This window comes from Leucopleurus acutus (assembly GCF_964270905.1).
Source record: "Leucopleurus acutus genome assembly, chromosome: 5".
Taxonomy (NCBI): domain Eukaryota; kingdom Metazoa; phylum Chordata; class Mammalia; order Artiodactyla; family Delphinidae; genus Leucopleurus; species Leucopleurus acutus.
Window position 1 is genome coordinate 3299032 of NC_139147.1, and position 17197 is coordinate 3316228.

A 17197-nucleotide genomic window follows, 5' to 3' on the forward strand; every position below is an offset into this window, starting at 1 on the left:
ATTAGGAAGCTATTCCTAATATTCCTAACTCCAGCTTACTATAGCAATTAGGAAGCTAATACCTGGTCTGTGGTCACCAAGCCTGTTTCCCGGTTTTCATCTGGTAGGTGGTTTCCTTGCAACATTTTATTCAATATTCCACCTCTTTTGGCTTATGTGGACATAGCCAAAGAGTGATTGAAACAGAAAAAGAAAAAAACGATTGGGAATTTGATGAATAAAAACATATAAAGTAAAGTAGAATTTTCTGTGGGGTCAGTGTCATGGTTCCTCATTCCCCTCCAAGCCACATGGCCAATGCACATGGTACACGGTGGCATCCCCACAGCTAAGCTCACAGGATGACGGTCCGCGGAGGGCAAACACTCTGGTATCTAAAAGTGCCTTTTGTGCTTCTACAAGTCACACTAGGGGAGACTATGACCTCTTCGAAATAACAGTATCTTACAGCCACTGCGAAGCGTTTCCCCTCTTCATCATTGTGAATTATGCAAACATAGAGGCGGCTCTTAGTTGCCCGGGATCCAGTTACTCCAGTTAAACGCTGAGTTTGAGCCATGAGTCAGCGTCTTCACGGGAGGGTTCACCAGCTCCCATTTTCCTTCTTCTTTGTTTTCTTCTAAGAAGCACATACCCAGAGAAGGGATCTAGAACAGAGTTAAATCACTTATTATTATTTTATACCAGGTCCATGGATTTCAGACTTGTTCCAAAGGCAACAGCCTTGGAGGCTGGCGTGACGTCCCCACGATGCCTTGAATGCAGCGCTAACATCCAACGCAGCAGCCCTCAGTGGGGCCTCCCCGCCCTCCCACGGGCAGTGCTAACATCCAACGCAGCAGCCCTCAGTGGGGCCTCCCCGCCCCTCCCACGGGCAGCGGGAAATGTCTGCAGACCTTACTCTTGGTCACAGCCGGGGGTGCTACGGCATCTCAGGAGTAGAGGCCAGGGATGCTTCTAAACATCCCACAATGCACAGGACAGTCCCCGTAGCACAGCATCGTCTCGCCCAGATGTCAACAGTGTTGAGACTGAGAACCCCTTCTGTCTACCCTACTGCTTCAAGAGCGGCTTCCATTCTCGAATTCAGCGTCACAAAAGGATACAGGTATTGTGTTTTCAAACCCAAGATTAAAGGACAAAGCGAAACTTTAGACCTCAATTCCCTGTAAAATAAATGGTTTGGAGCAGATCTTTGTTCTTAAGGCTTTGTTTGTTTACGTGTTCTGCTTTCCTTTTTTCCCCCTCTCTTTTCAATGTCCGGAAATTCCTTGCTTAGAAGAAACGTGCAAAAATTCCAACCTGGGGGGCAGGATGCAAGTGGGGGCTGGCGTTGACTCAGGGGCCCTCTCTCCTTCTGTGTGTAGAGCCTGGGGGGAGGGTTCGGGGATGAGTGTGATGGGGGTGGGCTCCTGAATGTCCGTTTTCGGCTGCCCCTGACTTTAAGGCCCATGGTTGGTTGGGAAAGCCCTTGATGAGTTTCTGATATTAACTGGCAAGTCCAGCTAACTTGGGGATGGGGTGGGGTGGACTCTAAATCCTCAGTGTAAGAAAGTGGCGGGAGTGTGGAAGTGCAAGGCTGGCATCTCGAGAGGGGAGGCCAAGGGTCAGGGGGGTGGGTGGGAATTTGGCCACAAAGACTAATGGGATTTTGGAACCGTGTCAACATGCAATTGACATGCAGTCTCAGTCAGCGTCTGGCGTGTGCAGCACTGCTGTCTGCATGGATAACAAGGACCCCCAGGGGGCCCCGGGGTGGGAAGGGATGCAAGAATAGGAGCGGCCACGTCGGAGTACGTGGGGACGGGAGACGTGGTGATGTCAGCAGCAGCAAGGCCCTGAGTAGATTTAGGGGGCAGGGATGGGGGCACGGTCTGAGTCCTGAGTTTCCCGCCTCCATTCACCTCGCCATCTGGATAAAAGCCACCTCTGCTTTGCCGGGTGATGCTCCACAGTTTGGTCCAAAGTACCCGTTATCCTTCTCTACACATCCGTCACCTGCTTGCTTTTTCAGTATGTGTTTATACGGCCCCGGCCCGGCACCAGGCACCCCAGCAGCTTTGCCCAGCTCGTGTGTTCTGAGGCTGGATGACTCCAAAGGCAAGAGGGAGGGGCTCCCTTCTGTCCGTCAGCCCCCCAGTCCCCAGAGCAAGTGAGCCCAGCAACCGCCCTTTCTCTTCTTATCCAAATGTCTCACCCCCCAACTGGACCAAGTGCTCAACTACTGGAGTGAGAGGAATTATCATGTGACCTGATAATAAAAGTTCTCTGTCTTGTTTTTTGTATTATGTGGGTAGCAAATGGCCACAGTTGCCATAATGGTAAAGATGACAAACCTCCCCGTCAGCTCCCTGCCCAAGGCTGCCCTTTGCGTCAGAGCAGGCGGGCACGTTCTCAGGTGACAGGTGGGTCCCTGCTGCCCTGGGTTGTCAGGACGCTTGTCTTCGTCCTGAGAGGGGCGTGTGGTGACGCCGCATCGTCGGGCTGCCTGTTTCTGCGGCAGAAACACGAACGAGGGGGCGCGTACCTTCCTCACTAGCTGGGTGAACACTGTGCAGTCCCGGGGCGGCAGCCCAAGGAGTGGGCGCGTGCAGGAGTCCAGCGCCGAGCCATGGCCCACGACCAGGATGACGCCCACTGTGGGAGGAAGGACACCCCGAGGTCAGAGCAGGCACAGAGAACGCGTCTTATTAGACGGTGGGGGGGGCAAAGTTGTCGGGCGGAACAAGCTCGTGGTGCCCCGAGGCCTTGAGGGACCCCGGGTAGGAGGGAGGCGTGGTTGGTAAGAGCTCATTAACACTGGCAGTCGGCCTCTCGTTTGTGTAGAAGTTCTTCTGAGCCCGTCGCATCCTGTGCGGGGCTCGGGTGGCTGCACCCGCCCGCAAGCTTCAGGGATGGGCCGGCGCTGTGCGCTGAGCGGCCTCGTCCAGGCCTCGTCTGTGAGCTTGCGAAAGATCAGCTGCTCAGTGCCAAAGGGGCCACGGATGACTCTCTCTTTACAGAAAGACCTCCAGAGTCCAGGGCCGAGTGAGTCTCCTAAAGGTGACGGGCGCGGGCAAGGCTGGGAGTTAGACCCGCGCGTGAGCCAGGGGGGCCCCAAGGCCGGACCCAGCCCGCCACCTGAGGACGGAATCAGAACCTGAGCTTCCCTGGAAAGCTGAGAGTCACAGAGCGATCTATTCATTTGCCCCTAATGTGGCTATAAATTCTCCGGTGTGACCCCCAGAGCCAAGCCCCCACCTGCTTCTCCTGTGTTATTTCTGAGTAATTTCACACTCATTTCTTTGGCCTCCAAGGTCATGGTGAGGTTGCCGGACATGCAGGTTTGACCCCTGGGCTGTGCTCTCCAGCCGGGCCACCTGGACACGGCGGCCTCCTAGACACTCTGAGCTTCCAAGTCACATGGTGTCAGTGGAGGTGATATCTCAGACCGCACGGGAGGGTGAGGGCCTAACAGGGAAAGCCTGTGACGGGCCACCAGTGCCGCAGGATTGGCAGGTGTTAGGTTTTACTCTCCAGCCCCACTGGACTTTCCATTGCTCTGTCCGCTGGATCCACACGTCTCCGCCTCCTCCCGGCCCCGCCTTTGCCTTCCAAACCCTACTCATTCCACTGCTCAGGTGCTGCGTCCTAGGTGCCACAGCCATGGGTGGATGGGTCTGCATCCCTGCAGCAGGCCGCGGCCACCTGTGTCACGGGCAGGGCTCAGTAGACCCTAGAGGTAATGAAGCAATGGTTCTGCGTCCTCTTCCAGAAGCCCTCAGGACCGTAGGGAGATGCTTGGAAGGAAGGTCATCCGTGGACACTGAATTTCAGCCTGGGTCAGGTGCAGACAGGTGGGCCAGGGCGGGGCCTGGGTGCGGGAAAGGCCCTCATTTCATTCTGTCCTCTGATGGCCTGGAGCGATAATTGTGAGCAACGGGAGACTGATAATGAGTCAAAGGCCACTAAGGTGTGGTTTCCAAAAGCACCTTCCCCAGGGCGCCCATCAGTCAAAACAGGTCACGTGGACCCGTCTCGGGGCCGGGCGTGCGTGCGGTGCTGGACACCGCAAGGTTGAGGTCTCAGAGCCTGTGCCCCACGGTGCACTGGGGACTCTGGCGGGAGGGCAGGGGCTCAGCTGTCCCCGAGGTCCTGGTCATCAGAGTCTTTGGTCCCCTGAGCTCCTTTGGACAAGGGATGGAAAGAACGATGGTGGGGCAAGCGGGCCGGGTGGTCCCTTCTCGACTTGTTCTGAGCTCTTTTTCATGTTATTTAATATTCCTAATACTCCAGACGTTTGCGCCTTTCCCTCCAACAACATTCATACCCTTTGAGGGCAGAACGTGTGTCTTCTTTGCTTAGATTTTTCCCATGATGCTTTATCTGGTACCTGACACATTGCTGATGTTCGATACGCACTTGCTAACTTAAATCTTATAGGATTCGTTCTTCGAGTTTTACTACGGACATTTTCATATATACCCCAAAAGCGGGTCTGATGAATCCCCGTGCTCCCATCAGGGAGCTCCAACGGTTGTTGACATTTTGCCCATCTTGTATCATCTGTCTGCTACCCCACGCCCTTTTCTGTGAAGTATTTTTATTTTATTTTTACTGAAGTATAGTTTATGTACAATATTATACTGTATAAGTGACAATATTATATAAGGTGTACAATATAGTGATTCACAATTTTTTTTTTTTTTTTTGCGGTACGTGGGCCTCTCACTGTTGTGGCCTCTGGCTCCGGACGCGCAGGCTCAGCGGCCATGGCTCGCGGGCCCAGCTGCTCCACGGCATGTGGGATCTTCCCGGACCGGGACACGAACCCACGGCCCCTGCATCGGCAGGCAGACTCTCAACCACTGCGCCACCAGGGAAGCCCCTGATTCACAATTTTTAAAGGCTATACGCCATTTAGTTGCTATAAAATATTGGCTATGTTCCCTATGTTGTACAGTATATCCTTGTAGCTTATTTTATACCTAATGGCTTGCACCTCTTAATCCCCTACCCCTATCGTGCCCCTCCCCGTTTCCTCTCCCCACTGGTACTCCTCGTTTGTTTTCAATACCTGTGAGTCTGCCTCTTTTTTGTTATATTCACTAGTTTGTTGTATTTTTTAGATTCCACATATGTTTGTCTTTCTCTGTCTGACTAATTTCACTCAGCGTAACGCCCTTCAAGTCCATCCATGTTGTTGCAAATGTCAAAATTTCATTCTTTTTTATGGCTGAGTAATATTCCATTGTGTATACGCACCACATCTTCTTAATCCATTCATTGGTTGATGGACACTTAGTGAAGTGTTTTAAAGCACATCCCAAACATCACGTCATTTCACAGGATATACTTCGGTTTGCATCTCCAAATGAGGACTTTTCATTCTTACACGACAACCATGCTATTATCACACCTCACAAAATTAGCATTAATATTTCTTAAATGCTTCCATATTCAGATTCCAGATTTAAATTCCATGTTCAAATTTCTTTAATGGTCTCAACCATCAACTTAAACAGACGCTTTGTTTGAACTGTCATTTAAACATGACCCAACATTTGGCTGTTTGCTCCTTAGTTTCTTTTGTTTCCTAGGAAGTGGGCTTGGGTGGTCTGTGTTGACCCTTCTGTCCTGGATCCCATCAGGTCTTGGTTCCGAAATCAGGGGCCCCAGGGCCTGGGTCGGGGGGCACGTGTCTATGCAGGGGCAGCGGTGTAGCACTCCAGTGGTAGGGAAATGGGGCAGGGGAGGCTGGGGCATCCCTAGGTTCAAAAATCCATCATTTCCCTCCCGGAGGTGAGAACCCAACCCCAGGGCGGCTGGTACCCGAGGACGACAGGGGCACTTACCATCCTGCGGGCGGATGCTGACCATCTGTTCCATGCTCACCGCACACCTGTGCAGGTAATCCTCGTAGCGCTCGGCGGGCAGGAGGGAGGGAAGGGGGAAGGCGGGCCTGGAGGAGGGGGAGGGGAACAGAAGAAAGGTGACGGCGCGCCTCTAGCCAGGGCTCGCGGTCAGCAGCAAGCCTCCAGATCTGTGCTCAAAACCAGCAAAGAGCTGGCGTTGGGCCTCCAGCGTGCCTTCTCACTGCGCACCAGCCACACGGGCTTGTGATGGCGGCCAGCCGCGGGCAGAGGGAGATGCAGGTTCTCTGGCTGACGAACTCTAGCCAGACTGGCCGACCCTCTTCTCAACGGGCCCGACCTGTGGGCTTCACAGCCAACCTTGTGGACTCAGTTTAGCCAGAATCGCCCACCCCCGTATCTGACCACTCTGGATATCCGAGCAAACTCGGCTTCCCCTCCAACCCCAGGAGGTGTCCGATCCCCTGGCCTGCCTGCGGGAAGGATCCTTTCGGGTTCCGTTTAGCGAGAATCACCCTGTTCTCTTAAGAATCTCCCATCGCCCCACCCTGCTCCTGGGAGGAAGAATCCCCACTTGGCCTTGTATTCGGAGGGGAATCTGATCTTCCTCCCGTTCCGCAACCCCCCACTGCAGCGGTCCCTCTTGAATAAAGCCTTCCTTGGTATCTTTACCAAGCGTCGTGGTAATTTTTCTTTAACAAGAACGAGAAAACCCCAGCATCAGACGACGCGAGGCGGCTCACCTATAATCCATGCTGACGTTGAAGTTCGCCCCTTTCAGCTCTTCCAGGGTCATGAGGGTCGGGGTAGTTTTGCCAGCCTCCCATTTGGTCCATTCGAAGATTCCGGGCTCCACTCTTATCTTAATTTTCTTCTCCAGTTTGAGCTCTGGATTCAACAGAATGCAAGTGTTTATCATCTTCGGCGTCTGTTTCGGCTGTCTGTAAAGAAGGCTCTTCCTAGGTCTAAATCAAAGCTTTGGAACAAAATCTGACTTTACACTACTTCTCAGACAAAAGCCACGGGGCAGCTGGAGGGTGTGAGAGGAGTGATGACCCTCTGTTCATCAGGAAGGGCCAGAGTCTCTTGGGATCCGGGAGGTGCCACTGGCAGCAGCCTCCCTGGAGCTCATCCTGGTCACCCAATGCAGCCCCATAGCGCGCGGCACCCGCGCGCCTCCTTGGGTCAAGAAGGAACCTGCACCTATGAGGACTTGGCTGGTCCAATGATCTGAGGAAAAGATGAGGGCAATTGTGGAGCTTGTTAGTCACACAGAAGCGCCATCCTGGTAAACACTTACCCCGGACTGAGCTGAAGCGGAGGGTGGATGGGAGTCACCTTCTGGAACATTCTATCTCTCACAACTGGCCCATCCCTAGGATTTTTTTTTTTTTTTTTTTTGCAGTACGCAGGCCTCTCACTGCTGTGGCCTCTCCCGTTGCGGAGCACAGGCTCCGGACGCACAGGCTCAGCAGCCATGGCTCACGGGCCTAGCTGCTCTGCAGCATGTGGGATCTTCCCGGACCGGGGCATGAACCCGTGTGCCCTGCATCAGCAGGCGGACACTCAACCACTGCGCCACCAGGGAAGCCCAATTTTTTTTTTAATGAGAAAAAACCTCCACTTGCTATTGTAAATTAAACAAAACTGGAAATGGAAGTCATGAATTCAGTAAAATCTAACTGGTGAAGTTGTTTTGGACAAGACTTCATATAATCATATTTGCATCTAAGTATACTTCATCTGTTTTGCCAAAAATAGTACATATGTTTGCTACAGAAAAGCACATTCCATAAGCTGACATTTTTTTTTTTAATACCTTCAGTAAGAGACCTGTAAACTGAAGTCACCTCTTTTTGAGTGGGGGAAAACAAGACCTTAATGCTTTTATTCGAAATGGAGAAAATGACATTAAACGGAAATGCTGGCAATAAAACCCATTCCCAAGGTGTATTTCAGGCTCATGAAATGGGTTCCTTTGCAAAGCACATTTAGAAAAGAGAGTTAAGCCTGGTTGATGGGGCTCCTGGGCTCTCCCGCAGCCTGTGAGGGGCTCGTGTCCACCGGGAATAGGTGACACGAAGAAAGAGTTTGGAGACGGATGGATTGGGAGTTTGAGATTAGCAGATGCAAACTATTATATATAGGCTGGGTAAACAACAAGGTCCTACTGTAGAGCGCAGGGAACTACATTCAATATCCTGTGATAAACCATAATGGAAAAGAATATGAAAAAGAATATATATGCATATAACTGAGTCACTTTGCTGTACAGCAGAAATTAACACAACATTGTAATTCAACTATTCTTCAATAAAAAATAAATTGAAAAAAGAAAAATAATACTCTACAAAATTAAAAAAAAGGAGTCTGGAGAGTGTCCCAAATGGCGTTGGGCCCTCTTCCTGTTCTGTGGATCACACTTTGGGAAATGGTCCGTCTGGACACATTCACTGACATGGTGGTGAGATAAAGCTTAGCATTCTGGGGAACAGGATGGTCATGTTCGAGGACATATGAAGAAGGCCGGGCATCCTGCTTTCTGGGTTAACACAGGATTTATGGATTTATGCTCTTTTAACTGACTTTGTCGTCCTCTCCCCACCTGCATAGAGAGTAAAAGTCAATGAGAGATCATGTTAAAGACATTGACATGATCATGGTCAGAAAACATTTTGGGGAGCTTTTATTTTAAATGCAAGAGATCCACATAATAGAAGTCAGAGAAATTGGAACCGATACGTTCATAATGAAGAAACATGAAGGATAACCAAAAGGGGATAAAGTTATGAAAAATGTTTTTGAAGCTCTCAGTTATATTCGTTTAAGGCCAAAAGAATATTCCTTTATCTTTTTTTTCATACATCGTGACCATGGCTGGGAGGCTGGGTGGGGAAAGGGAGCCCGAGAGCATCCTTAGGAAAGGGCCTGGTGACTCGGAGGAAGCAGTCACTGTCAGAGACATCTGCGTGCTGGCCTGGCTGGACACAGGCTATCTGCAGGTGTCACCCCCGCTCACCTGTGGGCTGCCAGCCTCAGATGGAAATTCAAGTGTTTTTTTAGGTTAGTGGAAAAGTATCAGCCTCTCGGATGGGTTAAAACAAAATAGGTTCCATTAAATGGCAGGTTTAAAGGCGGGTGGGGGGCATAGGAGAATCGGGGATGAGCCTGTCACCTTTTATCCTGTATCTGTGCGTGTTTCTTACTTTCTTCACATCTGATCACTGTAGCTGTGAGTTAATTACACATATATTGATCCTAAGCTATCCGGGGATAGAATGACTTCATATCTATTTTGCTTTCTTCTGTCCTATTTATTAAGAGTTATCAAATGGAAACAGAGCACACACGGCGGGGTCCTGGGCCCCTCCCGGGTTTGTTTAGCAGCTGACATTGTGCGTTAACCTGCCCTCGGCTCCATGGGTGCAGAGCCCAGAGCTGCAGGGAAGCAAAGCAATGAACGTGCGCATCTCAACAGTGGGGGAAACCATGGGCGTTTCTCCATCTCAGGGACCCGAGAAACCGTGCAGGGGAGTCCAGGGTCCCCTGTCATGCTCGGATGAGAAATGACAAACGGAGGACGTCTGCAGGGCTGACGATGCACAGAGACGACGTCCGAGTTTTAAATGTGTGGAAAGTGGACGGTGATGAAATGGGTTTCTACCCTCACAACTTAGCCAGTGGATCAAGAAACAGCACGTTAATGAGAAGGTAGGAAAGGACTGGATTGGCCACGGGCCCACACGGGTCCTGTGCAAGGATCAGGTCCATCCCTTGGAGGGATTCCCAGCTGCATGGCAGAATTGGGAAGGCACTTTGTCCGAGCTTCTCTGATCTACGTGGAGGAGATATTGGGGAGGGGCTCAGGCTGGCGGACCCGCCATCGTTTCAACAGCTCCTCCCGTGAAGGTCCACTTGCTGCCCTCTTTCTGACACCGCTCCAGCAGTAGCCTCTTTCCGCTTTGTCCCCTTCCTCCACTGATGTCCTTCCTCCCTGACCTTGATCTAGTAGGTCATTCCCAGCAGCTGCAACCCCCTCTAAGCTCAGTGCCATCCCCTTCTCTATCTCCAGCCAGCCTTCCTTTCTCTGTAGCCTCCTGTCCCCCGTGTCGGATTCCAACCCTCCAGCCACCTCCCGGGATTTCACTCCACGGAGCTGACTCTTTTCTTGGTATCATTGGCCTCCCCCAGCCCCTAACTCCCTACCTTACACAGCTTAAAATCTCCACTCAATCTCCACGGCCCTTCCCTGTGCACCTCGCACCCTTTCTTGCTTCATCGTACTCACTTCTCAAACCCGTCTGGGGTTACAGCCCCAGGTCCTTCCGCTCCTCCTGGCCCATGCCTGGGGGCAGCCCCAGCCCAGCTGATGGGTCTCCGTGTAAGGCTGTGCCCATGACGTCAAGTGGCCTTTGTGCTGCCCAATGGTCACCTTGTACTTCCCCATCCCTGTCCTGGCCCCCCTCCCCAATAAGCATGTCACACGTTCAGCACTCCCCTTTCTCATGCTCACCTGGTGACCTGACTTCCTGTGTCTCTGAGAAAGCAGAGGCAAGCCACCTCCTCCACATGTGCCCACCTGCTACACCTGTGTCCACACGCTCTGCCCTCATTCCCATCACTGTGGAGGACCGGCCGTGCATGCATGGCAACCTAGGTCTTGTGTCCCCTTCCCCACACTGGGAGGGGCGGAACCAGGACCTCCAGGGCAGGCTGCCCATCTCTGGCAGGAAGTTGCTTCTTCCTGTAGGTGGACGCTCGCTCAGAAGGGTCTGCCACTGGCTTCCGATCACACAGCAGCTTTTGATGGTACCGAACAGCTCCCAGGAGCCGATTCCCTTGCCCAGGGAGTCTTGCATTTTGGACTTGAGAAGGGACCACAGCAGTTCTCAGCTCTCTGGGAACACCCTCGCCCCCAGCTTTTTAAAAAACACATGGCAGAAGCAGGCCAAAGGCGAATTACAATCCTGACCTTCCAGAAATGCTAACTGGCTCAGTGCCTCCTAACAGTCCTCGAGGGCTGGTTCACAGCTGTCTTGTGACTTTGTGTGGCCATTCGTGGTCACCCACCCCAGTCTCACCTCTGCTCACTGTCGTCTCCCCCAGGAGAAGAGTCATGAGGTCAAGGCCACATGAGAAGCTAGCTACAGTTCTCACTGACCTTCCAGGATGTGTTTGGCTGTCTGCACACAGCGGAGGGCTGGGGAGGTGAAGACGGAGGTGATCCTGATGCCACTGTCCAGCAGAGCTTCCCCTGGAAGACAGCAGGTGGAGAAGTGCTCTCTTCATAACTGTAGCTACCCATGGTGGCAACTCCAACAGGTGGCTTACTACCCGTGGCAGGCAGGGTCTTAAGTGGCCCCAAGAATCCCCACCACCACCCCGTATACACACCCTGTATAATCCCCTGGTGTGTGGGTGGAAGCTGTGAGTACGGTGAGCTAGCACCCCTGTGACCAGGTTATGTTATAAGGCAGAAGGGAGATTATCACAGGTGGGCCAGACCCATTCAGGTGAGCCCATTAAAAGCAGAGATTTCTCCAGCCGGTCACGGAAAAGAAGTCAGATAACATATTCACACTGCTATGTATAAAACAGACAACCAACAAGGTCCTTCTTCATAGCACAGGGAACTAGACTCAATATTTTGTAATAACCTATAAGGGAAAAGAATCTGATAAAGAACATCTATCTATCTATCTGTCTGTCTAAAACGGAACCACTTTGCTGTACACCTGAAACTTATATGATATTGTAAATCAACTATAATAAAAATTTTTTTAAAAACCAAAGGTAGAGGGATTTGACATGCAATAAATTCTCTATTGTTGGCTTCCAAGATGGAGGGGGCCATGTTGCAAGGAAGGTGGGTGGGCTCTAGGAATCCAGCAGGCCCTCTGCTGGCACCAGGCAAGGAAGTGAGGACTTCAGTCCTACAACCACAAGGAACTGAATTCTCCCACCAGCCCAACGAATGTGGAATTGCTTCCAGGAGGCTCCAGGTGGGAAGTCAGCCCAGCCAGCAGCTTGATATCAGAGTTCAGACCCTGAACAGAGAACCCAGCCATGTTGTGTTTGTGTTTCTGACCCACAGAACTGTGAGCATCAAGTGGGTGCTGTTTCAAGTTCATGGTCATCTGTAGTAATGGAAACTCAAGCCCCCTGGGGCTCATGGAAGGACAAGCCTGTAAATCACATTTCTTCTTGCAAAATTAGAGGACCTGGTCTTTGGGAAAGAAGGAGATCTCTTCAGTACAAAATCTGCAAGGTACCAACACCAGTGAGGTTTCCGTGGATGTTGTGATGGGCTGATTTCTGTTCCCTAAATTCATACGTTGGAGTCCTAACCCCATGCCTCACAGTGTGACCTTCTTTGAATGTAGGGTCTTTATAGAGGTGATCAAGCTAAGACGAGCAATTTATGAGGACTGGTGCCCTTATATAAAGGGGAGATCTGACCTCCAAGGGCACGTAGCAAGGACTCAATACACGTGAGTGATAATCACTGCTACCACTATTGTGACTATTCCTACTAGAATGATCCTCAAACATACCTGCCATTCTGGACTGGAAAATTCCACAGGACGATAAAGGTGGATCGTTTTCAAAGTCTTTGATACCTCGGCTCCGTCTGGGCAGACTGCGAGGGAAGTTCAGGTCTGGCCGGTAGTATTTCCCTAAAGCATAAATACGTACCAGATGCTCAGTTCCACAGAGTTAGTGCACATTTGTCCCACTAAACTCTTAAGATCAAGACCCACGTTTGAAACATGGTAATTATTTACATTGTGGTCGACTGTGTTTTTTCTTGAGCATGCTCTGTGATGTGGATGCCAGGAGGAAGTCCTACTCCCACCACCCATTCCCTCAAACACAGAAAACGTATGTTTCAGCCATAGGAACCATGGGACCTTCTTTGTCCTCTCAAACCACCCCCCCCCATGAAGAGTCATTCATACAATCTTCCTGATTAAGAGCCGAGACTGATTTAGCTTAACTCGATAAGAATCTCAAATTGGTATTAATTAATTAGATGAAACTCAACCCGTCCCCATAGCTTGAAGATGTCCCATTGCCTACGGGACAGAATACAGATGGCGGGAGAGGGTCCCGCATTGTGTATTATTAGTCAGCTGCTTGAGGTAGGACTGGACATCAGGGGGCTCCACTGGGACTCCCCACCACCACCACCCGTTCAGAGGCTCAGAGCACCTTGGTTCACTTTGAGTTTGACCTTGGGCTCGAAGATTGGACCATCTGGTGCAAATCCTGGCACCACAAGTTACTAGCTGTGTGTGTAGAGGCAACTGACTAATCTCCCTTATCAATAAAAATCGGGAAACAACAGAGTTGTCTGAATGAATCAGCAAGATAATGCTTGGAGCCCGGAGCCTGGCTCAGAGGTAGTGGCCAATAGGGTCAGGTCTGATCTCATCCTCAGATTATCCAATTATCCCTGCGGATAAATGGATAATCACGCCACACCACACCAAGCCCTCTCATCCTCCCAAGTGGCCCCCAAACCTCCTGGCTACAACAGATTCTAGCAGCCAACCTGCCTCTCCTGAGACCTGCCATACGTCATACGGCTGGCCTGTCACTTGCTCCTGAACACGCCACCCCAGCCTCCCAGCAGTTCACCGAGGGGAGGCAGGAGGAGGCTATCTGCATGCCTTGTGATTTTAGGTTCCATGCAAGATTTTTCTGGAAGCTGCCTCCCTGGAATTTCCACTGGCAGAGACTTTGTTTGAACCGTAAGCTTTACAGACCTTTATTAAATGCGAGTGTTAGGTGTGCCCGCAGGGAAAGCTGGTATTTGTTTTTCATTCAAAGCGAAGGTCCGTCACGTCTGTCATATTCTCAAGGGCATCTGTCATCCCCAAATGTGAAACTACTCCACTGAGGACTTTTGCCCTCACTGATGCTTTATCTGTGATCACTTTGTGAGGCAGAGGGCAGAGCTCAGAAGAAGCCGAGGAGCTGGGGGGTGGTTGGGTTCTGACGGGAGTACAGTCTGAGCGAATAGGGGTGCCCTGGGCCAGTGCCGCTGGGAAGTCAGGGGCCATAGAGGGTGTGGGTCCTTCGTCCAGAAGTGAGCAGAAACCAGGAGGGACGCCGGAATGCAAGGGGAGGCCAGCAGTGTCCCCAAATACCTGTCATTGTAATTGATCAAACACTGCAACTTGCAGAATTCAGACCAAGTAGACAGTCACAACGCACTTTGCCAGGGCTTCCTTACCTGGTAGAAGACCCATCAGCAGCTTCCTCTAAGCTGGGAATTTCCAGTGCCTTTAAAATATTTTCCCTTATAGGTGACTTGATCTTTTGCATAGATGACCAAATCTTTTCCCTCTTTTTATGAAGTCCAGTCACTCTTTTTTTTTTTTTTTTCAGTCACTCTTTTTTTGATGTTGGTTGTTTGGTCTGGTTCTCACACCACCACCACCATCATATACCTACTGACGTGTGTGCCATTTCAGTCTGTAGTCTTAGTAATTGTTTTATTGCAAGAAGTGTCTTATAATTCTTTGTTTGAATGCCAATGCATCTTCAGAGCCACCTGTTTCTTCCCTGAGCCTTTGTGCCTCTACTTGGTCTTGTTTTGTAGAGACAAGCATTGCATTAGTTCTATGGGTTCTTGGCGATAGGTGTAGTCATGATGTCATTTGCTCAGGAATTTTCTTCTGCATTCAGGTCATCTGCCAATGCTTCCCCTATTCACCTCCCCCTTTCTTGGCCTGTTGGGCTCCTGGAGGGATCCCCAAGGGCTCAGCAAGTCCAGCCACTGTGAATGGATTTTATCACTAGGTTCACTTAATACTTTCATTTATATAATTATCCATGGCTCAGAAATAGTGGCACTCTGGACTTTCCATTAGGGGATGTGTGTGATACAATTGTGGATCAGTACAGAGACTGTGGGTATTTTGTGTTTACAAGCCCTGTTCTCAGTTCTTGGCATCCAGAGGGGTGAAGTTGGGGTAAGCACCCAATACGTTAAAAAATATGCCCTTCAGTTGAGTATAGCACGGCCAGACATTGTAGGGAAGCGACCACCGCAGGGAAGAGGACCTCAGAAAGATGTGGCTGTGAGATTGCAAGCTGGGGTATGTGCCAGCAGCTGAGGGTCCGTGACTGCGGTCAGAGTGACTGGCTTTCAAGGCAGTGCCTTACCCACTAACCAAATGCCACGTGTGTGCTGCCAGGACACACAGGGCTGTCCACGTGTCACTCCAGCAGACTTGCTTACTATTGAAAACCATTCCTCCATCTTCCCCAAAGCGTTTGAGGTAAGATACTTACAGATGCATACACGCTCACATGCACACATGTAATGCCTGTGGAGAGAGTTGGAACGTGTGTCTATCCCACATGAACAGTCTATGCATGGTCATTCTGAAGAATGGTGCCCCAGGGGCTCTGGCTAAGAAGTCTGAGACGTGATCTCATCTGTTAGCTCTGTCTAATTCCTGCCTCTGGATTCTCCAGGACTGCACCTACCGTCGGGAGTGGAACACTGCTGCAGCCAGGACTTCCCGAAGATCTGGTCCACTCTCTCCCCATGGCGCACCACCAGGACGCTTTTCCTCAGTATGGTGGCCTGGAATGGTGGAAAGAGGCACGTGAGAGTGAACACCCACCTTATGACACTTGTTCCAGCAGCTTCTCCCCCTCGTCCAGTGGTGGCCTGGACACCACGTCTCTTCCTTCCTCGCTCAGTAGCTACAGCCCGTTTTACCAGGATCATTATGATGAGAAGGGGCTAGAATTGCAGGTGATCTCTAATTTCTTGCAACTTTTAATTTTCTGGGCACTACAGCACACATAGGAAATGAAAAGAAAGTGGAACAAATGACCCACATCATGACACATCAACTGTCTACTTTCTGTCTCTTCCAAGTTCTTACCCTTTGTCTTGGTCCCTTCAGGCTGCTGTAATAAAATACCCTGGGTGGCTTAGAAACAACAGAAATTTGTGTCTCATGGTTCTGGAGGCTGGAAGTCTCAGGGTGCCAGAGATCAGGCACCAGCACAGTTAGTTGAGGGCCCTCTTTCGGGCTAACATCTCACTGTGTCCTCACACGGTGGAGGGTAAGGGAGCTCTCTGGGGTCTTTTCCATAAGGTCACTAACCCCTTTCATGAGAGCCCCACCCGCATGACCTAAGCCCCACCTCCAAACACCATCACATTGATCAACAAGATTTCAACATAGGAATTTGGTGGGGGACACAAATATTCACCCCTCCATAGTGACTTCTTAGGAAATGATCTGAATCTATCTAAATATAATAAAATATACATTTATTACTTTATAATATGATATGTAATTGTAATTCAATTATATAATATAATTATAATCTTTATAATATACTATATTATAATATATCTATCATAATGTACTATATTATAATATACTATTATATTATAGATTACATAATATCTATTATATATAATAGATATATGTATATACTATTAGATATGTACAAATCTTCCTCAACACAGGATGGGGTTACATCCCAATAAACCCATATAAATTGAAAATATCTTAAGTAAAAAATGCATTTAATATCATTTGATATCTGCCCAACATCAGAGAGAGGACTGGACCACATGTCACTAGTCTGGGAAAATTCAAAATTCAAGTATTCAAAATTCTACTGAATGCATATTGCTTTTGCATCATCTTAAAGTCAAACAACTGTAAGTTGAACCATTGTAAGTTGGGGACCATCTGTGTGTGTGTATCTATATCTATATCTATCTATAAAATCTATCTATTATCTATTTATCAATCATCTATCTATCTACCTATCTATCTATGTATCTATCTACCTATCTATCTATCTATCTACCTATCTATCTCTCTATCTATCTCTCTATCTAATCTATCTATCATTTAACCATCCATCCATCCATCCTAGTCTCCTCTGTTGTTGGCACTGGTTTTCTTCCAAGGGGCCCTCTGGGACCACTCCAGTGTTGGTGTGTTAAATGTGGTTCTCTGCTTAAACGTGGTTCTCCAGGGTGCCAGGTCGTGTGTTCAGCTCTGGGCACCCAGGGGAGAAGGCCTGCATCTACCCCTTCCTTCTCCTTTCTTGCTGGTCCTTCTTTCCCATAGCTGGCGTTTTTCTGTTTGGCTGAGTGCTAGGGGAAAACAGCACTTTATTTTACTTTATTTATTTTGGGGAGAGAAAGGCATTGACAGGAGGTTAGCAGGGTCCAGCTGTGGAAACAGCAGAGCTCTCTGGAGCTCTCCCCCTTTGCTTTGGGCAGGGGCTCAGACGGCCTTTGGGCCTCAAAACTGCAGGGCTCATGTCCACCTTTGCTCTTGGGGAGGTCAGTA

General features: G+C 49.9%; 1 protein-coding gene across 2 annotated transcripts in view; it reads right to left on the reverse strand.

Annotated features, from left to right (window-relative positions):
• Nucleotides 1–509: 509 nt before the first annotated feature.
• UBASH3A (ubiquitin associated and SH3 domain containing A) overlaps nt 510–17197 on the reverse strand; it is a gene marked incomplete at both ends in the record, with an annotated part of 39724 nt that continues 23036 nt past the window's right edge. Inside the window, 7 exons of one of the 2 annotated variants that reach the window (XM_082839450.1) lie at nt 510–647; nt 2528–2637; nt 5835–5941; nt 6596–6740; nt 11014–11106; nt 12407–12529; nt 15354–15453. In XM_082839450.1, coding sequence (XP_082695576.1) covers nt 510–647; nt 2528–2637; nt 5835–5941; nt 6596–6740; nt 11014–11106; nt 12407–12529; nt 15354–15453 — 816 coding nt within the window. The remainder of the gene's footprint in view (nt 648–2527; nt 2638–5834; nt 5942–6595; nt 6741–11013; nt 11107–12406; nt 12530–15353; nt 15454–17197) is intronic. The other variant, XM_082839451.1, reaches the window with a different exon arrangement.